Source organism: Cetorhinus maximus, chromosome 11 (assembly GCF_964194155.1).
Source record: "Cetorhinus maximus chromosome 11, sCetMax3.hap1.1, whole genome shotgun sequence".
Lineage (NCBI taxonomy): Eukaryota > Metazoa > Chordata > Chondrichthyes > Lamniformes > Cetorhinidae > Cetorhinus > Cetorhinus maximus.
Genome location: NC_135889.1, coordinates 59334026 through 59361661, shown reverse-complemented (window position 1 = coordinate 59361661; position 27636 = coordinate 59334026). Strand labels below are relative to the sequence as shown.

The 27636-nt window shown below is 42.7% G+C and overlaps 1 protein-coding gene across 3 annotated transcripts in view; it reads right to left on the bottom strand.

Moving 5' to 3' along the window:
* Nucleotides 1-27636, bottom strand: part of atf2 (activating transcription factor 2) — a 194520-nt gene that overhangs the window by 100570 nt on the left and 66314 nt on the right. For all 3 annotated transcript variants that reach the window (XM_078552057.1, XM_078552059.1, XM_078552058.1), the window contains exons 4-5: nucleotides 11799-11917; nucleotides 10163-10291 (exon numbers count right to left, since the gene is read on the bottom strand). In XM_078552057.1, coding sequence (XP_078408183.1) covers nucleotides 10163-10291; nucleotides 11799-11917 — 248 coding nt within the window. The remainder of the gene's footprint in view (nucleotides 1-10162; nucleotides 10292-11798; nucleotides 11918-27636) is intronic.

The window sequence follows — 27636 nt, the reverse complement described above, 5'->3', positions numbered from 1 at the left end:
CAGCCTGCCAAGTAGACGTCTTTTATGTGCTGTTGTGAAACACGTCGGCATGCTTTCCCGTCGACGTGGATGGACGATCCAGCTGGGGGGGTTGGTGGGGGGAGAACGATTCCGGCGGGCTGGCCTCATAATGATATGCTGATGTATTACAATGAGGTTCCTGACGTCTGATGGCAGGAAACGCGGCCCACTATTGGTGGGCTGAGCATATGATCGCGAACTGGTTTCCCACTGTTGTAAAACCAATCGCGCCATATTGTCCGCTCACACCACCGATCATGCCCAACGCCAGCAGGCACAGATAATTCCACCCATTCTCACAATTTCCTGTGCCACTAATGCACTAGTGAGCGCATTGGCCTCCTCCAACCTCTCTGCTAATGTGGAGAGTGTGTGTGGCATGACTGTCAGTACCTGGCTAAATTGCTGATGCACCTCTAACCTTGTCCTTCTCAATGAGAGTCACAGGGCTTAGCACCTGCATCCAGCTGAGCAGAGCCCGAGAAGATTTTGCTACCCCGACCTTGCTCTCCCACCCCAGCTGTAAACGCTGTCCCCCTGCTACAATGTCTTGCTTGTGCTCACTTGTGAGGTGTGGATCATCAGATGAAAACCCAACTAGCTGTCCAGGTGAACCCAATAAAGTGTTACTATTGGTGCTTATGCATGGCTGTATATCCTGTGACAGTGCACCCTCAGAAGGAATGAGGTCCTCCGAGGAATTGTCTCCTGGAGGTCCTGCGACACTTGCTGTATGCACGTAGGTCCTGAAGGCTAGATGTTTCTGATTGTTGAGTGATTGTGTGGATTGCTGTGATGGAGCATACTTAGCAGGCCAGAGTTTTGGGTGGTGGTGCTCAAAGCACAGGGTATAGATGAATCAGCAAAAATATGCATTTTCCTGACCTTTACAGGTCATCAAACCGCTTCCTACATTCCCACCATGGCCTGGGCACAATGTTCTTCGTCCCGATGCACCCAGCAATAATTTCAATGACACATTATTAAATCTGGTTGCTGCCCTTGTTCTATGTCAATCATACATCCTGAACACCTCCAATTTCTATCTGTCCCTTTAAATACAGCTGAAATTGTGTTGTGCAGATGCAATTAAAAGCCACTGCAAAGCTTAAGACATGAAGTTTGGAAGTCAAATTAATTGGTACAAATGAGGTAAGGCTGCAGATTCCAACCCGCTCAGTTGACTTCTGAGTTTCCCTCATACAATTGCAACCCACCACATGGAACCTGCCTTCAGGTTAATATTGAGGCCCATATTTCAGTTGCTCTAAATAAAGATTGGTAAAGGAGTACCTCAGGATCACGCAACACATTGAAAATGCAAATTATTAGATTTAAATTGAGCAAGCAGCCAGGAAGACAGATGGAATCAGGAACAAGAAGGCCAAGTTTCTGGCAAAAGCCAAAAGGATAGATTTGTCCTGCTCATGTTTAGTTTGAAAGTTGTGATTTATCTATGTATTGATGTCAAATATGCAGTTGGACTCACAGCAACAGTCTTGGATTTGCAGGTGATTGTGGAGAGATATTTGTGAATAACACTGAGGAGAGGCTGCACATAAACAAGGAATTGGAGAGGCAAAGGTTGTCTTCTAGTCACAGGAATATATGTCATTTCAGGGGATGTGCTGGTTACATTGGTGCAAATAGGAATGGGACCATGAAAGGCTAGTGCTAAGAGGGAAAGATGGTTAATAGGGTCTAATGTTTTGAAGGCTATGGAGATACAATGGATAAACAAATAGAATAACATATTATTCATAATCACACCAGGAGTTATTTTTGAAAAGGGCAGTTTTGGTGACTTTAACTGGATGAAATGCAGACTAAGGGCCAGATTTTCATACCACCGTCTGTGTGGGAATAGAGGCAAGGGGGATTTAAAAATGCTGGGTAGAATTCTCGCCCTCCATTCCCGGCTTGTGAGATTTTTATGGCTCTGGGGTAAGGGTGCAGGTAGCCAGCCTGCTTGCAGAAATCCCGCCCTTGCGTACTCCATTGCAGGGGTGGCACATTTTAGGTCCACCATTATTTTCATGGTATTAAAGTCTATACATCTGCTGCGCCTTTGAAAATACTTAACAGATACCTGACTTCTTTGATTAAAAGTCCATCTGTTGAGCCTTTGAAATAGATGAACAGGAGCTATCTGGAAGATTTGCATTGGAATCTCATTATGAAGGTTTGGCTGAACTCCAGGCCCCATGAATGGATTTAGCTCAGCAGGGATTCTTTATACAGCTGTGAAGGGGCCGTGAGCTTTGTTTGATTGACAGTTTTATGAACTCCTAAGAAAATCAATTTTTTCCAAGTAAGTTTGAATGGATGATTGTTTATTTATTTATTTCATGAATATTTCAAAGGCTTCCCATTGTTATTTTAGGGGTAATGAATTCTATGGGTATTGGGTGATTGGATATGGAAAAGACATGGGGAGAATGGAGGGGTCATGGGAGATATGGAGTGGGCATGGGAAATATGAGGGGGCGTGAGAGTTGAGAGGGCGTGAGGCATGAGGGTGTCAAACACTCATTTACAGAACTGGGCCGATGTCCCAGTGAACAGAGGCAGGTCTTCTAACCTGTTGGCCTCGGCATCCGCCTACATCTGTTCACGCTTCAGGCCTGCTTTGGGACGCGGCAGCCCCAACTCCAGCCCGTCCCTGCACCCCGCCTTGAAAATAGAGTGGGTGGGCACTGCTGGGCAGGAGGCAGAATCGTGATATGAGGAAATGGTCCAACTCACAATTCCTGCCTTGAGGATGAAATTAGGAACGTAGGACTTAGGGGCAGGAGTATGCCATTTGGTTCTTCGAGCCTGGTTGTGGTCTCACATGCACCTTCCTGTATGCCCCCCATTACCCTTGATTCCCTTGCCTATCAAAAATTTGTCTAACTCAGCCTTAAATAAATTCAATGACCCAGTCTCCACTGCTTTCTAGGGAAGAGAATTCCAGACTAATGGCCCTCTGAGAGAAAAAAATTCTCATTTCCATCTTAAAGGTGAGAACACTTATTCTTAAACTGTGTCCCCTAGTTCTAGACTCCCCTACATGGGGAAACATCCTCCTGGTATCTACCCTATCAAGTCCCCTTAGTATCTTATAAGTTTATAAGATCACCCCTCATTCTTCTAAACTCCAATGGATATAGGCCCAACCTGTTCAACCTTTCTTCATAAGATGAGCCCTTCCCAGGAATGAAACCCAGGCAAACCTGCTTTGTTACTTCACTGTATAGATAACCAAGTGTGTAAATAGCTCAATCATCTTGCCCAACCATCTTTCATCTATAAGACAAGCTGAGAGCCCATCATTCACGATGTTGCAAACATGTTATTGGATTATCTGCATGATTATGAGGAGTAGCGTCAGGAAAGTTGATGCCTATACTCAATTTTTTATACCAGGAACATAAGAGCTGCTGTACCTTCACTGCAGCAGTTTAAATCAATCAAAAGAGTTAGTAATCATCTTCAAATCAGAGTTGGAATGTGCTATGAGTCAGAAGAATGTGACAATTTGCTCTTTGACACTGCAGTACAAACTCTCTGGATATTTTATTGTAGTAATCAATATTTGTCCTTACGGTTGCTCTGTTGCAAGTTCGAATGACACCAAGTATATGATTGTACAATGAGAAAAAAGCAATCATTTGGGAAAAAAAAAATATTGGTTTTTGATTACACAGTCTCTCAATCTGTAGCTTTATTTACTATCTTTTTCTATTTGCATAATACAAGATCATATGAAACAATTGAATAAGGGTCCATTTGGTCCCCAAAACCTACTTGTCCCAGAACAGTCAGTATTTCTGTATTGTCATTAATTTTTCCAAATTTATTCAAACCTCTGAGGAAGGCAAATTATTAAAGGTGAGCCTTCAAAAAGGCAATTTCTGCTACTCTCTTATTTCCATGTTTACTTCATATCAGTCTATCATTGCTCTCTTTCACTATCCTGGAATCTGCTGGCTTTGTGTTTCTCCATTTCTTGTGTTTTCCCATAACATTGATTACACCCTGTAGCACCCAAGTTCAGAAAACCTTTCCAGCAAGTGTTGCAAGACACAGACTCCACAAAAGTTGTTGGTTAAGTTGATTGACATAAATTCCGATGCTACAGATTGCTATCAGTATTCCGTGAAATACACTACACTCAAACATTTCATGCTTACAGCAGCACACAGTTCTGTGATTTTAAAATAATAACACTAAAGCCTTTTGTCTTTCAGGCACAAATAAGTTTAGCCTTGATCGTGCTTTTCATCAAACATATTAAGTGTGGGGTGGGTAGGCTGTTTCCTGGATCAGAGCCAGTACAGCTTCTTTACATTTTGGAATAACGAACATTCAGTTAAAAACACAAAATCTTCAAACGGATCAACAGGAAAAGACAGGAAGATAAAAAGAAAATAAGAAGTAAATGAGCGAAAGCTGCAAAAATGAAAAACTCCATAGTTCCACTAACCTAGCTTTCTTTAATTTTCAGATGTTGCCAGGCAACATTGCCACGCAATGCATTTCCAGAATATCTGATTTTAATTGAAGGAATAGCAAGGAAATATTTAAAGTGAAAATGCTATAAAACCATAAAATCAAATGCCAAATTTGCCAGAACTGTTTTTGTTTGATGCCACTACATTGTTAGCCTATCCATCTGATTATGCCTGCCCCACCACATAGTACTCAGATGAACAGAACACTTTAATGGACTTATGGGTTACAGTTTTGGGAAAGCCAATGGAGAGATGTTTTAAATAAATTGTCCTCTGGTACAAATTTCAGAATATATGCTGATACATAGTGGTGTGTAAAAATAGGAAAGTTTTGGGAGGGGGAGCTTTTTAAGTTACAAAAATTAAAGATTAAGATGAACACAGTACAGGTGGATGTTCGCTCCTGCCTTTTCTACCTATTTCAGATGCTGCCTGTGGAGGCACCAGACCATTAATTAGTTAAGGTGTATAATCGCTTCTTCAAGTTCCTCTGGGGGGAGGAGTGGCAAAAGGTTGTCTAAACTGTTTGGGGCCCCAGCTCAACTCTCAATTTGTAAATATTGTTACGGGATAATTCAAATCTAAGCGTTTGTGGCTTTGTTCCTAGCACTTCTGGCAAAATGTACAGCTGGGAACAGAAGTCTGGACCAACTCTCACCTTCCCTTGCACAGTTTACATTCATGCACCCTTAGAAGAGATCATTGGAGGACTAGAAGCATCTTACTGTCACTACAATTCTCTCAGTGTAGGCTGCCTTAAAGATCCCAACAGCTACAAACCCTCTTCCCAATGCAGCAAAATGGGGAGCTCCTTGAAGATGGATGCAGAACTTGACATAACAGAAATATTAACAGCTCATGCCAGCTAACATATGAGGGCCAGGTTATCCCCCTCCACAGTTGACAAATGCTGTATGACCCAACATGGCAAATACTTCAATCTACATCCAGCACCCTGCCACACTTTGCAGACTTTAGTGTGGGCAAACTGCTTTGGAAATATTTATCCATCTCTAAAAGCCTTTTTTGGATATATCACCATCCTGGGTATAATTTTTACCTCATCACCATGGATAGAATAGAAAGCCTGAAGGAAGTCTGGGGACAAGACTTTAGGTTGACCATGAAAGGAACAATAATGACAAGGGATATGGTGTCAGCACTCACTGCAACAAAATGCATTGAGGCCAACCTAGAATCATACAAAACGTATTCTGCAAAAACACCACAAATTTCAGACCTCTACACCAGGTAATAACTGGAAAAGTTGCACCCAGAAAGGCAACAGCATTCATATATTGTGTCCCTTTATCCACCATTCTCAATAGCAGTGGGGAGATTACTTGCTCATGATCCCAGGGAACCAAGTTTCATGCTGCCCAATGGACAAAAGATCGTTTAGCACAACAAGCAGACTAGCACATCCTTGCTGCTGGCTGAAAGAAGATGCATTCTCCTACCCTTGAGGCAGAGTGCAGCCCCACCCACATGTAGCTCGAACATATGTAAGATATCTGCTAATGAGAACAAATGATTTTTGGCCTCCACCCAGAAATACTAGGCAATTTGGAGTCCATCGATGGAAACTCACCCAATACAAACTATCCCCTCAGCTGAGCAACAAACCTACTGGCCATGATTGGCATCAATCCCAAACAACACAACCCCTACCACATAATCTTGTTTAGTTCCCAAGCCTAACAACAACAATGCGTTTTTATATAGCACCTTTAATGCAGAAAAATGTTCTAAGGCACTTCATAGAGCTGCAAGGAAAAACAGAGAGCCATAGAAGGAAAGATTAGGTTAGTTAACCAAAAGCATGGTCAAGAGGTGGCTTTAAGATAAGTTTTAAAGGAAGAAAGGGAGGTGGAATGTTGGAAGGATATTGGAAGAAATTTCAAAATGTGGGGTCAAAGTAGGTTACATCTCATGAGGTGAAGGGTAAGCGCGATGTACAAAAGTCAACAAATTGGAGGGTTGGATGGTGTGGGAACCAACTTTGTTGGACTGGAAGAAGTTACAGAGATAGGATAGGTGAGGCCATAAAGGGACTGAAACACATGGATAAGAAATTTAAATTTGAGGTGTTTTGGTTCTGGGAGTCAATAATTCATCCCCAGAACCCAACAGCAAATAAGCTGCCTCAAACCCAGAATTGCATTGCTGTCAATGCATGTATACTCAGTGGTTGTGGCAATATATTCCTCCTGCAGGCATCATGACTTTGAAACCAAACATTGCAAAGTACACACTCATAAATGGTGTATGACTATTTATATTTCATAAAATATATGTGAATATGAGTATAGATAAAATATGTGTCTGACAGCTTCAAAAAATTTGGAAGTACACTCATACAAATATAAAATAGACTAGCTATACTCAGTCATTTTCATTTCCTGATAACAATTGTTGATGTTGGTTAAAGACACAACCCTCTGTTTCTAAATATTTTCAAGGATTTATGTGGTAATAAATATCATACCTATGTATAAAAACTGTGTACAAAAAATCTTTTTATTTCCTGTGGAGCATGATCAATTTAATTTCAATAAATACCTCAACAGATTAAAATTTAACAGTGAATTTTAGCACTTAAATTTAATATGACAACTTTCTCACAAAACAGAAATATTTTATACCACAATAAAAAGGTAAAACTTTTAGTCGTTTGGGAGTACAGAACTTGAGTACTGCTGAAAAAATAAGATTTTTTTTTTGTCGAAGCTTTTCATCTTGCATTCATCAGGACAATTCACAAGAAAATGCCAAAGTCAGGGGAAACAATAAATTTATGCTGCATGAGAAGACAGTGCTGATTGGTTGGCAAGTAGACTCTGATTGGTGGAGGTGTTGCCATGGAAAATGCACCATTTGATGGTGACTGGCAGGTAACTGCCAAGTATTGTTTGAAATTTAAACCAGGCGGCTTGACTCTGATTGGTCAAGACATTGCCCTGAGGAATGAACTAGCGAATGGCTGCCACTTATTTTGTTTAGCTGAAACAGGTGCAATGTGTGTACATGTTCTTTCTGTTTGCAAAGAACAGGGCCCTGTGTTTTAATATATGTAGCTTCCAGTACACGCAGATGCACCACACTGCGAGCCCGATTGACAACCTTAAATTGGTTGTCAGCATAATTCTTAACACACTGAGGATTATTTACCAAATGTTGTCCAATCGTAGAATCATGTCTAATGCTGGAACTATGTTTTGAGTTCTGCAAGCACAGGCTGGTTGGGTACGGTCTGAACCTTGCTCATTGTGAACAGCAGAAGGGACAAGCTGTTTGATACGATCTACCAGTCTTTGGGACGTACAGCCTACATACCGAGCATCACATTGGCACTGAAATTCAAGTACCACATTACTCATTTGTGTGATAGGCAGAACGTATTTTTGGCTTGAAGGCAGCTTCCTGTTAGTGGTGAATACCATTTGTGTTGCTACTGCATAGTAGCAGCGTGAAACAGCTAGCTTCACCTGTTGCTCAAATTTTTGAGATACCTTGCCCTTCCAGGGTAATCCGAGGTAGACTAGGCACTTTTCAGGGCTGAAAGTTACAGCCTTGTTCATGAGTTGGCATGATATACAGTGTGAAATGATCTGATCAGGATAGCCATTATCCCGCTTTCTTTGATGCACCCTATTTCAGCATCAAGCTTGCATGGTGAGCAAATGGCTCCAGCCCCATTTACAAGGTTGCCAATAAGGCTAATTTTATAGCACTTGGAACTGTAAGAATCTCAAAGCGTGAACTGACCAGTGAAGGTAGGCTTGTGGTAGACTGTGGCAGATAGCCCCCTGGTATATTTCTCAACTAGTACGTTCAGGAAAGGGAGTTCACTCAACTGCTCCATTTCAAAGGATGACGTTTGCGGCCCTGAAAAGTGCCCAGTCTACCTCAGCTTACCCTGTAAGGGCAAGGTATTTCAAAAATTTGAGCAACAGGTAAAGTTAGCTGTTTCAAACTACTGCTATGCAGTAGCAACATGAGTGGCATTTGTCAAGCCAAAAAGATGTTCTGCCTATCACACAAATGAGCAACGTGGTATATGAATTTCAGTGCCCGTGTGATGCCAGGTATGTAGACCGTACATCCCAAAGGCTGGCGGATCATATCAAACAGCTTGTCCCTTCCGTTGTTTGCTGATCTCTATGTGCTGCTGCAGTAGGGTATCAAACGGAGATGAGACACAATATGAAAGAAGCAAAAATCAGCCCACAGTCCTGTTTTCTTGGACTACTAAGAGGCTGGTTATAAGGTGACTTTGGCAAATAGCTGGGAATAGGTCAACTACATCCTTTTGGCCAGGATATGGAGTATGTTTCACAGTTAGATCAAAGATAAAACATGCGTTTTTTAAAAATTGTTACTGAATTACAAATATATATTACATAAAAGTCAACCTTTTTAACATATTTTAACTATCTGGTCAACAGAAATGTTGAAAATACATGGTAGAAAAAACATTTTATCATGGCCTGTTTCCTGAAGGAAAAAAATCTTGAATATAATCATCAAAACTGATATAATCCATAAACTCTTTCCTGTTGATGAAAGGCCATCGACCTGAAACCTTGTTTCTCTCTCCACAGATGCTGCCTGACCTGTTGATATTTCCAGCATCCTCTGATTTTATTTTATTTTCTCTAATGTTGTAACAGACAACTATTTTCATGCACATTAGCGATCTTGCAGTTATCAGTCCAGCTTTCTTAATTTCAATCCCCGAGGATACTGTGTTTTGCAGAAAAACCGATCTTTCATCTGGACCAGAACTCATGTAATTGGTGATTGGTTCTAATTCTCATCTTCTGAATTGTTTCCCATCATGCGTCCTTCTACAGTTGGAAATGTAAGATGGTCTGGTATTCAGACTCTCAATGGTTGCCACCATCCACTCTGATCAGCTCTCATTCAAGACAATTTTGAATGATGCTTTCCTGCTCCCTTAAAATACTGAACGTTTTCCTTCTGCTTGGCTCTTCAGTTAATGGTAAATTTTACCTCAGTCTCTCTGACAGCCACAAGAGTCTTGAACATGTTCACTGTCCTGATTATGACTAAAATGCTTCTATTACATCAACTGCCAAAATATCTAACTGGAAATCAGATTTAATATAAACATAGACAATATTAACCAAACTAATCTAAATGACAACTTCCTCTGAGCCTGGTTTCTGTCAAAGTTATTTCTTCTGACAAATCCTTCCTAAGGCATATTTCCTTGTGGTTTGTTCCACAACTGCTAATATCAGCAACTAAGTAAATGATTTTATCCCTAAGGGTTTCTTTCATGTGGGTTTTTCTAATGAAACATTCTAATTTTCAAAGACACATCTGGAAATTAAGTTGCTGCAAAGGACATTGCCAATGTGGTATTTGAGAAGTTTATGTGTTTCATTTTTACAAATATACTCACTTCACATAGCAATTTAATTTCAAAATTATTTGCACATATTTTTATGCAGCTTTAATAAATCAGTTTTATTTACTCCCACTACTGTTTTTAGTCTTATGCAATGAGAAAAATGTCTCCTATTCCCTTTAGTTTTCTTTCTGTAATTTAACTTTCACTTTCTTCAGAAAATTTCGAACTGCAACTGAAAAAAATTGATGATATAGACTCTTAGTACCTTTTCATCATTGGTGGTTGACTCTGGGTGAGGCAAGGGACTATTCTGATGAGTTGTTCCTACAATCGGTATATCCTCCACTTTAGTCCTAACTGCTGGTAATGCAAGTGGTGACATGTCCAAGGGCATCTATGAAATCAGACCAAATTCGTAGACTTCAGTGAAAAATAAAATCAATATTAATTTTAAACAATTTTAATGAGTTACACAAATCTTGTGGTCAGTGGCCAGAAAACATTCTGTTTTGAATTACTGCCTTTAGACAAGAATTTATTAGCATATGTAAAGATGACCAAATTGTAGATGTGTCCAGTTAATCATAGCAATAAAATACATTACTATTGAAAAGCATGAACGAAACAGCCTTTACAAATCAACACCGACATGCCAACGATTTAAGCCTAGATATTTGATGGCTCTGTGCTTGATTCACACGCAGAAAACATGTAAGATTCAATATGGTGGGCAACAAGAGCATGTTCATTCCCACCAAAAGTTTCCCTCCTGCCACATTGATTAAGGCTGCTCAGTAGAGGCCCCAATGGAACTGGCTTCATGTTCTTTTGCCAAATTAGATTGTGAATGATCACAGCATGTGCTGTGTACACTCTGGCATATTCAGGCACTCAGCAATTAAGCAACCATACCAGCAGTCCTTAAAGAGACCACTGGAGGCTGCCACCCAAAATGCAAGCTAAACTTTTTTTGTTCTTCTTTTTATGTATGCAGGAGAAGCAGTGCTCTTCATATCATCACATTAAAACCACAGGCTGCAGCCATCTATCATTTGTCCCCTATTGATTTCCTCCCCACCCTCACTCAGGTGTTTTTAAAGCTCTCTGAGACAGCCAACCTTGCTGCTCCCTTGCAACTGAATAGCTGCATGTGAGGCTATCCTAATATGCTCTCATCCTGCCACTGGCCTCATTAGATGTGTGAGGCATGCATTCTGCCTGGGTCATGCTCAAAATGGCACAATCCAATTTCAAGACCATGATTTCTAAAATGCATTGTTCCTTGTGGACAAAATTGGGAAACAAATTTAAATATTCAACTAGTTGAGCATTGGAGATATGAATAGCAGTAGAAAACATTATGCTCGGAATTGATTACACACTTAAGGGTAATAATTAGTGAATCTGTATGCAGAAATGTAATCCTTTAGTTCAGTTACAATCTATATTTTGATTAGAATGTAGCTATCACAAGTGAAGAAATGCTTATCTTTAGTAAAGACACCAATGAATTGCAGATTCCTTAATATTTTTCCAATTATAGCATCTTGCATAATATTTAATCCCCCCTCCCCCAACACAGTTCTATCCATTCATTTCAAAAATTATAAAGCTCACAGGTATTTTTAGTAACTTCAAAAATGGCAAATGCATTGTATACAGCTTCAAGGACAAACAATAAATACATTCAGATTTAAACCGAGATTGTTGCTTCAGCATAACCTACACACTATAAAAAGGTCACAAAACATCTGTTCTCCAAGGTGCATTCTCCAATAAGCAAGCAACTGTGTAAACATTATAAGGAGACATCTTATGAAAATTCAGTTGAATTGTACCAATTGTAGCCGCGAAATCATGTTTCAACATTAAGGAAGCCTGGACACGAATAAATTATTCACCTTTTTGATGTCATCTTCTGAAGCCTTCTTAAATTCATTTTCAAATGGACTTGCCAGCTCATTAAATAATCCTACCTCTTCACAATTCTTAAGGAAACGAGTTGGAGTTGGAGTTTGGTCTGAATGAATTCAAAACAGTAAAAACATTATGGCATTTTTAGATTAAACTTTGTAAACTCCAATAACTTGCAAAATAACTATTTCAAGGAAACATCAATTTAATCTGTGTGTAAATCTGTCCATTTGACTTTAAACACAGGCTTGAAGAATAAATAAAAAAGCAGAATTAAAAAGCAGAGGGCCTCAAGGGTAATAATCTCTGGATTATTGCCCAAGCCACGTACCAGCTGGCAGAAGAGCAGGCAGATCAGGAGAATTAACATGTGGTTAAAGTGCTGGTGTAGAAAAGAGGGGTTCCTTTTTATGGGACATTGGCACCATTCTGGAACAGGAAGGTGGTGTGCTGATGTGATAGGTTCCACCTAAACTGGGATGGGACCCGTGTCCTGGCAGAAAGGGTAAATAGGGAGTTGGGAAAGGCTTTAAGCTTGTAAGATGTGGGTGGGATCTACAAGAAACATAAGCAGCCTAAATGTAAACAGAACAGGGGAAAAGAGAATAGGAAAGAATAAAGGAGGACACTGATGTTGAGGGAATAAGCAGTAGCAGAACAAGGGTCTAAAAAGATGGTTAAACATAAAGTGAGTGGAAATCCTATTAAAGGAATGTTAAAGATCCAGGTTTTCCCATCCCAACATGGGCCAACCTGCATTGGGTGGGCTTTAAAAATGGCAGCCGGCCCCCCTTCCTGTCAATTTTGAAAGGCGCAGGCTAAGGGTGCAGATCGTGAGCCAGCATTCAGCAGTCCCGACATTGCCGGCTCCATTGTGGGAGAGGGCATTTCAGACCCCCCAAGAATTTTCATGGAATTGGGCCGGTGTCTGAAGGCTATGTGGTTCACACCAGCTCAGAGGTTTCATGAACCATGAGGAAACCCTGTCTCAAGTGAGGAACCTTTTGACAGGTAAGTTCAAAAGGTGTTGCCAAATTCAAATATCATAATGAGATGCTGTATGATAAGTTATATATGTTTTTAATGCAGTGGTTGACCAGCAGCGTAAAAGTGGGAAAGTCTTCGGCTGCATTAAAGTACATTGTTCACTTGATGGTGTTCTTCTGCATTAAACAGTATTGAAATTCAGATTTGACTGTGTCAGTTGTCCCTTGTGCTTTATTGTTTTCATTGAATGACAGTTCAGACACCTGTTCCACTGTTTCAAAGCTTGAACAGATGGCTGAGCTTTTTGGAGGACTTCAAATGCCTTAATGTAATCAACTTTGGAGGTTTTATTGACATAGTTGTGCAATGGAATCTCATTATGAATTATTGGCTGAGTTCCAAACCCACTAATGGATTTAGTTTAGTTGGGGTTGTTTACACAGCTGTCAAAGGACCAGAGTTTCCTCGTTTCAACAATTTTGTGAGCTCCTAAGAAAATAATATTTTATATGATTTTTGAATGACTGTTTGTTTATTTTGCAATTTTCATGAGCATCTCAAAAATGTCCCAATGTTACTTTAGGGCTCACATGTTCTGTACATAGTAGATACTGGGTGAGTGGCCGGGTGGGGTGAGGGGGCTATGGGGGGACTGGGAGGATGGGGTGGGAGGATATCTGGTGGGTATGAGAATGCATAAGGGGTGAGGGGGCATGGGGGTGGGAGGGGGTTGAGGAATAGAGGCGGAGTTTATACTCATCTGCAAAACTGGGCCCATGCTATTGAAGGCGGGCCTTCTAACCTGCTCACTTCAGCATCCACCCACATCCGTTTCCACCTCGTGCCTGATTTGGGAAATAACAGCCCTGACTCCAGCCCATCCTACCACCCCACCATGAAAATAGCGTGGGTGGGAATTGCCAGGCAGGAGGTGGGATCACGACATCAGGAAATCTCCTGACTTCTGTTTCCTGCCTCAAAGGGGAAAATCTGGCCAAAAATGTCTGTACAGCAATGGTGAATGTCTGAAATAAAACAGGGGAGCTGGGGCTTTGGGAAAAAACAGGCATAGAAGGGATTACTGAGGCATGGCTACAGAAAAGTCAGGACGGGAATTAAACATTGCAGGGTATAACATATTTTTAAAAAGAGAAGGAAATAAGGGGTTAAAGTAGCTGTACTTATTTGGGATAACATAATAGGTATAGAAAAAGGGATACCAGAAAGACAAAAATAGAATCAATATGGACAGAGATAAAAGATAATAAAGGATCCATTACACTAATGCAGGTAGTCTACAGGTCACCTAATAGTGGAAGGGAGGTAGAGGAAGAAACACGCAGCCAAATTAGGGAATTAATAAAATTCATAGAATAATAATAATGAGGGATTTCATCTACCCTGATATTAATTGGACAGAAGAGGTAAGTAAAGGGGATAAAGGAATGGAGTTCGTACAATGTGAATAGGACTCCTTTCTAATCTAAAATGCCCAACAAGGGAAGATTTGCTATTGGATCTAGTAATGCAGAATGAACCAGAGCAGCTAAGAAAAATAAAAGTAAGGGCACAAGTAGGCAATAGTGACCATAATACACTACACTTTTATGATAATGATAGAGAAAGATATTAGTATGACAAAAAGCAAATTAATAGATTGGAGAAAAAGTGATTTTGAGAATGAGAATAGAACTTGGGGAAATAAAATGGGCAACGATACTGGTAGATAATGAGGCAGAACAACAATTGGGAACATTTAAAACAGTGTTGAACAGGGTGAAGAAAAATATGTTCTGTTAAAAGGAAAGAACAAGCTAAACACTAGTGAGATTTCATAGATGAATAAAGACATAAAGGAACAATTGAGGGTTAGAATAGAGGCATTCATTCAGTACATAGACAGCAAAGGAGAGCAGGATAAGAGCTAATATGAAGAGATTAGGAGAGAAGTCAAAAAATAATTTGGAAGGCAAAGAGGAACTATGAAATTAAAATATCAAGGAATATAAAACAAAATATTTTACAGGCACATAAATAAAAAAGGAAGGCTGTGTTTGTAATAGGATGATTAAGGGATAGACAGGGTGATGCCTCAGAAACGATAGAGAGATAGAGAGATGACGGAAATATTAAATAATTATTCCACCTCGATATTACAAGGGAGATAGGACAGGTAAACATGACATTGAATGATGAGATGAGAAATGAGTTAAGTGCATTTTCAATTAAAAGAAGGGGCTGTATTGAATAAACTAAATAAACTTAAAGAGGATAAAGCCCCTGGTCCGGATGGATTGCACCACGTATTTTAAAAGAATCTAGAAAGAGATAGCAGAGGCATTACTACTAACACTTAACATTTATTGGAAAAAAAGTGCAATGCCAGAGAAGTGATGGATAGCTAATGTGATTCCTACATTTAAGAAGCAGGACAGAACATGTGCAGGGAATATAGACTAGTCAGCTTAACATCAGTCGTAGGAAAAATAATGGAATCAATACTAAACGAGAGAATAGAAAAACATCTGGGAGGCAATCTTGTGGATGCAATGGGGTCTCACCTGCCGACTGGAAAGTCAGCAAGAGACTTGTGTCGCTTCGTTTGCCTGCTGAACCACAAGCCAATCAGGCAGCTGAGAGGCCACCAGCGAGCCTTGCCCCAGGATCAAGACCCCAGGGGCAGAGGTCCTGCCTACCGATAGCTGCTGCCCGGAGGCCGGCAGTTCTTTTGTTCAGCAGTGTCACCAGGGAGGCAGTGGCTGCTGAACGAAAGCCACCTGAGGCCCAAGATTGTGGAACAACTCAGGCCTGAGTTAAGTAATGGTGGGAGATGTTTTCAGGGTGGGGGGGTCGGAGGACTGTAGGGGTCTGGCAGCAGGGGCATGTGGGTGGCTCCCAGTGGACCTCCCCTCCATTCCAGATCAGGCACCTTTGAAGCAGAGACTTCCCTGCAAGAAGTGACAGGCAGCCGGCACAGGTTTACTTGTTGTGCTCCCTGCATGGTGTTAGGCCCGTCCGCAGCTGGGTTAATATGATGGCAGTGGGATGAGACCCTTAACTGGTCATTAAGTGCCCACTTAAGGGCCTCAACTGGTGCCGGGGCCGATCATGGGCCTTACTGTCCCAGATGTAATTGCGGTGGAGGCAGGAAGGCGGCTCACCCTCCTGCCTGATTAAATGCCCTCTCCACCTCCAAACTTGCCACTAGAGAGGGCGGAAGATTCCACCCCTGGGAATAAGAAAATAATAATGAATCATCAGCATGGGTTTCAAAAAGGAAAATCTCACTTGACCAGCCTTACTGAAGTTTTTGAGGAGATAACAGAGAGTAGACAATGGTAATGCAGTTCATGTTATTACGATCAGGATGGGAGGAATGTATAGTTTGACTCGCCCCACTACTCCATAGGTCGCACCATTAGTTTAAAAGTTTGATTCACTCACCAAAGTAGCCAATTGTTTACCTTCGCTACTGTTACCCAGATTGAAAGAGGCTTTAACCAGGACTCTTTCAACAAACTTATTAGTTTATTATAAAACTAATCTTGTCAAATAGAATGAAATATACAAACACACAAATAAAAATAGAGGAATTCTGCCAAAGGTTAAAAGTCAATCGTTCAAGGGCAAAGGAAAGATGATGGAGTCCTTGAAATGGTGTCCAGTCGGTCTTTCGGTGCTGATCTGCAAAACAATTAATGACTCTTGCACTGCTTTTCAGGCGGGCTCAAGGAACAATGACCTAGCCAGTGATGCCCACATCCCATGAATGAATAAAAATAAACACCTGGATGTACTCAGTTCCAGCATATAGAACGACTTAGAAGTAGCTTATATTCACTTCCAGCTGTGGACTGGCCCTGGACTGCAAAAAGGCTGCTATCTTCCTTCACAAGCAGTCGGTCCTTCTTCTCAAAGCAAAACCAAAACCAACTTTTAAACGCAGCTCCAGGCATTTTATTTCCAGAGCCATAAACTACCATGTGATCCCTTTTGTACACAGTCCACCTAGTCAAGAGATTTCCAGCTTCTTTAAACTGCTTAATTACCTTTTATTGTAAATGGATGTCTCTTCCAAGAAAATCAATCAGAATTCTGGCATTAACCCTTTAAGGAAATGTCTTTTAAAACACATTATACAGAATTTTCTAGTTGGCATGCGGGAGCGGGCCCCGCACATGTAAAATGACGCACGGTGACGTCAGGCAAGCGTCCCGACGTCACTTCGCGCCATTGCGATATTTGGGGGGGCGGCTGCTCGATGTTCTCCGATGTGCACCCACCATTAATTAATCACCCACTTAAGGCCCTTGAGGCAGCAATTGTCCGATATTTTTCGGGGTCCATGCGATCTTCAGGACGTTGCGGGCAGGCGGGTAGGAGACATTTGTATAAACCTCATCCACAGGCAGGATAAGAGGGGTGAGTGGGGTCGCAAGTGGTGTTTGTCAAATATTTAATTGTGAAAGTTACTGCTACTTGCCTGTGGGAGTTTTGAATACTTCAAAACTCTTCACAGCTGCTTGGACAGGAGTAACAGCCTTCAGGTCAGGAATCTACAGTAAAGATCATTTCTGGGGCCTGCAGGTTTCAGGAAGCCTTCCCTTAGCCTGGGAATGGGAGGTGTGCTCTCCACTGGAGGCACCTCCTCTGGGGAGGAAGAGAGGACCAGAAGGGGGAGGAGGCCAGGAGTGCACATTCAGCCTCCAGGGGAGCCACCTTTGGGAGGAGAGGCGCAGGCACAAGGGGTACAGGGCAAACAGGAAGTCCAAGGCGGAAGGGGCCGCAGAAGGCGCCACTACCCTGCTGCCAGGGTTTACAGGCGGCGAAGCAGCTACCTCAATATGTCTGAGGTCCAGTGCTGAAGGAGGCTCCGTCTCTCAAGGGAGACAGTCACCTCCATCTGTCAGATGATAGGCCCTGAGATCTGCGCCAACTGTGTGCGTGGGCACCCCATGCCAGTGGCACTGAAGCTCACGGCTGCCCTCAACTTCTATGCCTCTGGCTCTTTCCAGGGGTCAGTGGGTGATCTTTGCGGAGTCCCCCTGTCAGCTGTCCACACTTGTGTCAAGCAGGTGACAGGCACTCTGTTCAGGCGTTGCATTGACTTTCATCCACTACCGCTGGGTCGAGGCCAGCCAGACACAGCAAGCCAGAGGCTTCGCAGCAATTGCTGGCTTCCCCCACGTCCTGAGCGCAATCGACGGCACACATGTGGCCATCAAGGCGCCAGCGGGTGAGCCGAGTACCTTCGTCAACAGGAAGGGCTTCTACTCCTTGAATGTGCAGATAGTATGTGATCACAAGATGCAGATTCTGAAAGTCTGTACAAGGCACCCAGGCAGCTCCCACGACACATCCTCAGACAATCCCAGGTGCCGAGGCTCTTCAGTGCTCCAGCCTGGCCGAATGGATGGCTACTGGGTGACAAGGGCTATCCCCTCAAAAGGTGGCCTCTCCACCATCCAAGAACAGAGGCTGAACAGCGGTACAATAGGAGCCACACCTCCACAAGGACTGTGGTAGAGAGAATCATCGGTCTTCCCAAGATGCGCTTCCGATGCCCGGACCGTTCAGGGGGTGCACTCCAATACCCCCCAGGTCGTGTGTCGCTGATAGTGGTTGCATGCTGCGCTCTCCACGATCTGATGCTGGAAAGGAGGGGACGCAGTGGAGGAAGAAGATGAAGACGCAGTTGATCCAGATGCACACGATGAGTCCAGCAGTGAGTCCAAGGATGAGTACGCACGGGAGAGCGCTAAGGGGGTAGACGCTGACCCGGGCATACTCCAGGGAGGCAGCGACACCCAGGAGGCTTTGATCCAAAGAACCTTCAGCTAGCACACCACAGATGGACCTCCAACACAAGCCAAGGCTGCAGGCTCTACGCTCGATACCTGAGTGCAAAATCTGCCTGGATAGGAACATTAACTAAGGGCCTTGTCAATAAAGCTCAATGTCACACAACTCACTCATAACATCATGGGTAATCGTCCAGCTGCAGAAGAAAGGAGTCACCCTGAGCCATGCTTACATATCAAAATTTAATGATTTAACAAAATGAAGTTCAGGAAAAAAAAATTAAAAGGTGTTGCACATCACACCAAGTGGTCATGAACTAATAATGGGTCAACATTAAAGCACCAGTGAGAAACCCGTGGTGTGCCTAAGGCGCCTTCGGTTTATGCTTACAGGTGCTACATCTAAGTCCTTCCCCCCTCCCTGGCACTGGCATCTGAGACAGCCTGCTCACTGTGCTGTCCTGTTGGCCTCAATGGCCTTGGCGGGCTTCCTCTGGCCCTTGGAGCCTTTGATGGCCCCACCTGGCAGGGAAGCAGCCAGTTCCACAGCTGACATCTCCCCAGTCACTGCAGCCTCATTGGATGCCATGGTCATTGGCAGAGGGGCGGAGGAGCTGCTTCCCTCATCCGGAGCGCCCTGAGAGGAGCCCGCAGAGACGACAGGCAGCTGCTGTGCTGTTGTGAAGTCGCTTTGGACCTCCCTGCTCACCATAGATGGATGGGCACCAAGCTGGGATACTTGGTGCCCAAACCATCTCCCACACTGGCACTGACCAGCTGAGGTCAATGCCACTGTGAGGGCTTGCAGGTACAAGCACAACCCCAGGAGGCCCTGATTGTTTTCCTGGAGGAGCCTCTCCATGAGTGTCGCCACTCTCTCCATGGAGGAAGCATGGCGCTCAGCCATGAGGCTCATTGCTTCGATGATGCTCTGCGTAGACTCCTCCAGCACGGGCACCATGCCACGTATTGCCTCATGTAACTCTGCCAGATCCTCCCGCATACCCTGCTGCATTTCCAGCGTTTGCTGCCTCACGAACGATTCCAGAGGCAAATCATCAGCCACCGACCGAGCATGTGCCTGGACCCCTGCAGTCCTCTGACTGCCGGCGCTATGGGCACTCTCTGTCTCCACTCGCACCTCAAGCGAGTGTGAAGTGCCCTCGCCGCTGTACCCCGGGACACTAGCCGATGATCTAATTCCCACCGAGGTGCTAGTATCTGCACTGGTGCCTGCCGGGCAGAGATGGTGTGACGCTGGTGAGTCAAAATGTTCAGGGCCCTCAGGTTTGAGAGGTGGCCCCTCTGCCTCCTCCGCCCAGCCCTGCTCCGGCAATGCTGAAAGGAAGAACAAGGACATTTGATTAGTTAAAGTAGAGACAATGTCAATGTGCATGCCTGTCCCCCGGATCATTATACGCTCATCAATGGTCAACCCATGTTACAAACTTCAATCGCTGAGCATTCAGCAGTGCCATGGCTGCTAGGACACACATTGTGACCTCAGTGCTCGGCAAACATACCTCCCCATGGCACCCCAGCCTCACCGCCACCAGTGGACCTGGGCACATGGTGCCTCTCCAGATCCATGGCCTCCTGCTCAAATCGAGTCGCGATGGCCAACTGGGCCATCCGGATCCGCTCGGCGGAAATGTGTGCAGTCTTCTCCTGAGAAGGAGAGAAGAGCATTGATTGGTCCAGCCTGTACCTGGATTCCCATCGCATCCCTGCCAACCCAACCAAAGTGGACATTGCAGGGCTCCAGTGCTTCATCGACCCGCAGCTGTCGCACACTCACACAAAGAAGCCAGGGCTGACCACCCCACTTTGCCCAAAAGATGCCTCCATCACATTTGGCACCACACGGTCTAACCTTGCAGAGCAAGGAGGCACGAGCAAGTGGAACGCAAAGGCCAGCAGATGGATTGGTGCCCCACCACCCAGAAGCTCCCCTCCCAGCATATTTGACATGCTTCGCAGTTCCAGCACTATGCCTAGGTGCAGATCCTTGAGTTTGCCCCCGAATCCATACTCTGGGTGTCAGTGATACACATGCTGCGGGTGCAGAACCCATCTCAGCACTACCCTCGCAGGGTGAACTGAGCATGGGCAATATCTGCTGGCCCACCTAGCGAGGGAAACATGTCGTGAAGGATTCAATGCAGTAACTGTACTTAGAGTTGTTTGAGGGGGAAGGGACATGCCTTGGGGGGGAAAGGCTGACAGCTGCATTAAGTGACCTCTGCCAACATGGTACTCTCCCTTCCCGAGCGGAGGAGGTTGTTGAATCTCTTGCAGCACTGGACCCATGTGCGTCGCACCGCACCATGGGAGCTCACTGTCTCAGCCCACTCCTTCCAGGCACGTTTGGTGTGGTAAGGGGGCTTTCGCCTCCCATCCCTCGGAAGCAGGACCTCCCGCCATGCTGCCACCTCCTCCAGGAGGGCAGCTAGGCACTCATCCGAAAACCGAGGGGCACACTGTCCCGCTGCCCTACCCTCAGGCCTGGCCTGCTCCGCTGGCCTACCCTCCACCCTGGCATGCTCATCAGAAGCCCTCTGGTGAGCCCTTCTACTTGCCATTGTGAGCAGCCTTTCCAAGGCTGCCAGTGCTTCGTTTAAACAGGCCGCCGGGTCTCCATTGGACCCGGCGGTCATTGCACTCCTGCCGCCGCCCGCCCACTCCCGCTATCCTCGGGAGTCGTGCGTTATGCTGGGCGGGCCTTAATTGGCCCGCCCATGTAAAATGGCAGCACGGGCCCTATCGTGGGCGGCGATTGGGTCCGTGTCTGCTCCCACTCGGCCTGCCCGACATGGGGAAAATTTCCAACTTCTTCCAGGATGTTCTTAGTCCTTGAAAAATTAACCATTTTCTGTGATTAAAGCATTTATCACAATGTCATTTATCTGGATTTTCAAAAGGCCTTCGATAAGGTGCCCATATTGGACAAATGAGTAAGGTTAGAGAATGTGGGGTCAGGGAACAAGTGGCAGAATAGACTGCTTGCTATCTTCAAGATAGAAAGCAGACAGTGGGAGTAAATGGTAGTTATTCACAGTGGCAGGAGAGAAGTGGTGTACCACAAAGATCAGTGCTGGAACCACTTTTGTTCACAATTTACATTAATGATTTGGACTTTGGAATCAAAAACACAATTTCTAAATTTGCGGGTGACACCAAATTAGAGCCAAAGGGGGTAGAAGTCAATACTGAGGGGGACTGCAACAAATTACAGAAGGACATTAATAACCTTACAGAATGGGCAAATAATTGGCAAATGGAGTTCAGCACAGGGAAATGTGAAGTAGTACATTTTGGTAGGAAGAATAGGGGGGTCACTTATTTCTTGAAAGGCGCAAATTTAGGTGGGGAAGAGTAACAAAGCGATTCGAGTGCAAATACACCAACCACTAAATATTGCTTTACAGGTTAGCAAGGCTATAAAAAAGGCAACTAAGTACTGGGCTTTATTGCTAAAGGGATAGAATTGAAAAGTAGGAATATTATGCTCAACCTGTATGGTGGCTACACTTAAGACTACTGCATGCAGTTCTGGTCACCATATTATAAAAAGAATATAGTAGCCCTGGTGAGGGTGCAGAGGAAGTTTACAAGGATGATATTAGAAATGTAGAGGTTTACATATCAGGAAAGGAGTGACAGGCTGTGTCCCTTCTCTATTCAAAAAAGGCTGCTGAGGGGTGACTTAAGGTATTTAAAATTATGAAAGGTTTTGATAGTGTGGACAGAAAGAGAATGTTTCCTCTTGTGGGAAACAGCATAACTAGAGGCCATCAGTATAAGATAGTCACCAAGAAATCCAATGGGGAATTCAGAAGAAACTTCTTTACCCAAAGTGTGATGAGAATGCGAAACTCGATACCACAGGGAGTGGTTGAAAGAAGAAAGTAGGTAAGTATGTGAGGGAGAAGGGAGTAGATAATTATAATGGTAGATCTTGATGAGAAAAGATAGAGAAGGCTCAAGTGAATCATAAACATCGACATGGGACTGGTTGTGCTGAATGGCCTGCTTCTGTGCTACATATCTTATGTAATCATCATAAAACATAAAATTAAACAATGTATTACAATAATTGAAGTTGTTATAAATAAATTAGTACTATACACTTCTCTAAAAACTGAAGTGAAAAGCATTCTTATGAAAAAATACTCTGAAGTTGTCGTGAAATGGTTTTAAATTAGTACACAGTGGTGAAAAGCATTGCTAAGAAACCTGCAAATTTGAATATTATGCTTGTTTAATAGATGGATGTCCATTTACCAAAACAGGCAGCAGAAAACATTCTGTGAATCACAACTGTTTTATTGTTAAACTATAGCTCAGTACAAATACCAGTTTCTACTCTTCCATTCTGGATCCTTTCCCTGCGCATAAGCAAAACCCTCCCTACAGAGGAAAAATCCAGCTCTTAAACACAGGCTTCAATGAGCATCACTTGCTCTCAATTCACTATGAAGCTTAACCTGGTTTACTCTTAAAAGGGATCTTCATTTCTAACATTGTCAATGCTGACAAACATTTTGCCCTAATTAGTATCAACTCTGTTGTTTTTCCAGCTCAGAACCATATTTACACCTAAATTGTATTCTTTCAAGTGATTGCTACCCAATTTTCTACACACAGAATCCACGCAGGTGCCTAAAAAGTATATGCTGATCTATTGTCAAGCAACTTAGCCCGTAGCAGTGTGCACTTTCAATACTAATTTAATAATGCCCTGTCCACAGGAATCCTTACGAAGACCAGCTTTTGCCATATAATTTCCCATGAGAATCACTCAAACAAAAAAATGTTTCATTTATAAGGTCAAACTTTACTAATTGCCATCAAATAGTGAGAAGATAGAGTAGTAAATTTGCAGGTAAATTATAAAAATATGTGAGAACAATGGAGTGGTGATAATGGGGAACTTCGATTATCCCAATTTGGATTGGGCTAGTAACAGGTTAAAAAGGAAAACTTGCATTTATATAGTACCTTTCATAACCTCAGAATGTCCCAAAGCACTATACAGTCAATGGAGTATTTTTGAAGGTAGTCATTGTCATGCTGTTGTAAAGGGGAGGAATTCCTGAAATGTGTTCAAGAGAATTTTCTTGGTCAGTGTGTTTTGCCAGCCCAAGGAGGAAGGAAGCAGTGCTGGATCTGATTCAGGAGAATGAAATGGAACAAACGGAGTATGTTTCACTGGGTCAGTATTTGGGGAACAGTGATCCTATTATCATCAGGCTTAGAATAGGACAAGGAACAAATGTTAAAATACATAACTAGAGCAAGGCTAACTTCAGTGAGTTGTAGAGGGATCTGGTCCAGGTGGACTGTATTTTAAAAAGGGTAAGCAGAACAATAATTGAACAATGGGAGGCCTTCAAACAGGGGATGGTTCAAATACAAAGCAGACATATTCCCAGAACAGGAAAAGAAAGGGCATCAATTCTGGTGTTCCCAAGATAACTAAAGATACAAAATGAGACAGAAGAAGAAAGCTTGTGACAAATGTAAGATTCATAATTGTGGCAGAAAAGCAAACTAAATACACAAAGTGCAAAAGAGATCTAAAACAATACAATAAGAGGGGAAAAGTGAGGGTGTAAGAATGGATTACTGGCTAACATAAAAGGGAATCCAAATGTATTTTATAAACACATAAGTAGTAAAAGGGTAGTCAAAGGAAGTGTGGGACTGACTAGGGATCAAAAAGAAGGAATTATTGTGGAGGCAGAGGGTATGCCTGAGGTATTAAATGAGTGCTTTTCATCTGTCTTCACTAGAGAAGAGGATGCTGTCAAAGTAGCAGTAAAAGGCACAACAGCAGTGATTTTGGATAGGATAAAAATAGATAAAGAGGTACTTAAAAGGTTAGCAGTCCTCAAAGTAGAAGAGTCACATGATGCAAATGTGATGCATCCTAGATTACTGAGGAAAGGGGTGAAAACTGCAGAGAATCTGGCCAGAATTTTCTTTTCTTCCTTGGATATGGAGGTAGTGTCAGAGAACTGGAGGACTGAAAATTTTACACCCTTGTTTAAAGAAGAAGAGAAAGATAAACCAGGCAATTACAGGCCTGTTAACGGAACATCACTAGTGGAGAAACTTTTCGTGACTTTTGGGACAAAATAAATTGGCATTTGGAAAAGCATTGGCTAATAAGTGAAAATCAGCACAAATTTTTAAAAGCCAATTGTGTTTAACTAACTCGATTGAGTTCTATGACGAAGTGATGAATAGGGTTGATGAGAGTCGTACAGTTGCTGTTGTTTATATGGGCTTTCGAAAGGTGCTTGACAAAGTACATAACAGACTTATTTGAAAAATTAAAGTCCATATGATTATTGGGTCAGTGGCAGCATAAATACAAAATAGGCTAAAGGACAGCAGACAGAATGGATGGTTATTTTTCAGACTGGAGGAAGATGTACAATGAGGTGTAGGACCACTACACTTTTTGATGTATACATTAATGGCCAGAACTTGGGTATCATGGGCAGATGATACAAATCAAAAATGGAGTAAGCAATTAGGAAGATAGTAATAGGTTTAAGAAGGAGATAGACAATTTAAATGGGCAAACAAATGGCAGTGAAATTTACTGATGTGAAATGATACATTTTGCTAGGAAAAATGAGGAGAGGCAATATGAACTAAATTTTAAAGGGGTTACAGGTGCAGAGGCCTGGGGATATATGTATACAAATCTTTGAAAATTGCAAGACAAGTTCATAAGTCTGTTAAAAATACAGGATCCTTGGCCCTATTAATAGAGACATAGAGTACAAAAGTAAGAAAGTTATGCTAAGCCTTTATAAAACATGGTTAGGCCTCAGCTGGAGCAGTGTGTTCAATTACAAACATTATACTTTAGCAAGTATGTCAAGGCCTTGGAAAGGGTGCAGAACAATTTTATTAGAATGGTACCAGGGATGAGGGATCTCAGTAATGTGAAGAGACGGATGTTGGGGTTGTTCTCCTTGGAGCAGAGAAGGTTAACGGCAGACTTGATAAAGGTGTTCAAAATCATGAATAGTGTTTTGATAGAGTAAATAAGCAGAAATTGTTTCCAGTGGCAGAAGGGTCAGTAATCAGAGGGCACTGATTAAGGCGATTGGCAAAAGAACCAGAGGCAACATGAGTTATTAGTTGTGATCTGGAATACACTGCATGAAAGGGTGGTGAAAGCAGATCCAATTGTAGCATTTAAAAGGGAATTGGATAAATACTTGAGGGAAAAATAGTTACAGTACTATGTACCTACACCAAAGGGACTGCAGCAGCTCAAGAAGGCAGCTCACCACCACCTTCTCAAGGGCAATTATGGCTGACCAATAAATGCTGGCCTAGCCAGTGACACCCACATCCTGTAAATGAATTAAAAAAAGAAATAGCAGGAGAGTGGGCCTAACTGGATAGCTCTACAAAAGAGCCAACTCAAGCACAACAGGTCGAGTAGCCTCCTTCTGTCTTGTATCGTTATTTGATTCTGTAAAACTCTGAAATTTGCCTAGTGCACCAACAAGCTTATATTCCAATGAATACAATAACAACTGACACAAATGCCAATGCAAAAGATTAGGGCTTAAGGCAGCTTCAGTGTATTTGCTGTTTTAAGTTAGAATATTTATGTTAGAAACACTAATATGTGCATTAGCAGAAGTCCCTCAGAAACTATTGGCAAGTTTTTTTACATTGCTTTGTTTCATATGGAATAATGACAGTAAGAAGCAATGGCCTAAGGAAGGATATTTCACATGGTTACAATAGAACTTGGATTTGAGAAAATGCATTGAAAGTTTGTCCATTTCAGATCAGATATTTATTTATTTATTTCTGAACCACAATTCAGTGTAAGAATACAGCACAGCTACAGAGCACAAGACAAAACCATGCTACCTAGAATGCCTATCAGAGGGCGACAGCAATTACAAGGCCCAGAATGTCCTAGAACAGTGATGAATGTCATTAATTGCACTGTTTCATGCCCTTATCTAAACCAATGGCTTATCAATTAACTTATTAAGCAGATCAATGTTGGTGTAATCAGTGTCATAGAATTATAAATTTCAAATCTTCCAATGGCATATTGGCTTGGACAATATTCAAGTACCCCGGCACCTTCTTTAAATAGGCATTAGGCTCCTTTCATATGCTACTGAGAGACAAGACGCCTGTAAAGAACTCCATTCCAAAATTGAACTGAAACCCAACAAAGCAAGCTTCTCAGCTTTTCCAGTTCATTCCATGGTTTAAACCTTTAAGAACTACTGCAGACCATCGATAGAAAGCTTAAGCTTTTTCTTGTTAACTTGCCCTAATGTGGAGCCAAGAGGAGCAACAGCACTTCTCTCGGCTCCACGGCACAACTGGCATGTACTCGTGCTCCCTCGTTTGCCTAACTTCCCTTCCCCCAACCCTGAACCTAGATGAGGGCTCCTGCTGTCATCATTCTGCCCAAATTGGTCATGAAAAACTGGTAAGCTGCCTCAAGAGGCCGGACAGGTACTTTAACTTCCTGGAATTAATCACATGAGATCCAATTTCAGGCCAGCCCCATGACATGTGTTGCAAATGCACCACCCATTCTGGCCTAAAAGCAGATCTAAACTAAATTTCTCTTACACCCTCTCACTGATGCAGTCAGTGTCCTACACTATTCATACAATGTGCACTAAATAACACATAACAATTAATTTTTGCTAAAAATTGCATACATCCAGCAAGAGTACACTTTTGTCAAATATTTGGAATTCATTCATTTAACTACATTCATCTCAGGGCTCAAAAGGCCCTTCCAACCCTCGCTTGCCCACCGGTCCTCCTAACCCCCTCCCACTCATTGGCCCTCACAACCCGCTCCTACCTGTCAGCCCTCCCGAATCCATGAAATTTTCATGAGGATAAAAGATTTAATAATATTTACTAGAGTCTTTCTGCTTGGTAGTTGTGCTGCCTTATTTATTTGAATAAGGAAATCCTAAAAAAATTCAACACAAATACAAAAGGTAATATTACTAGGTGA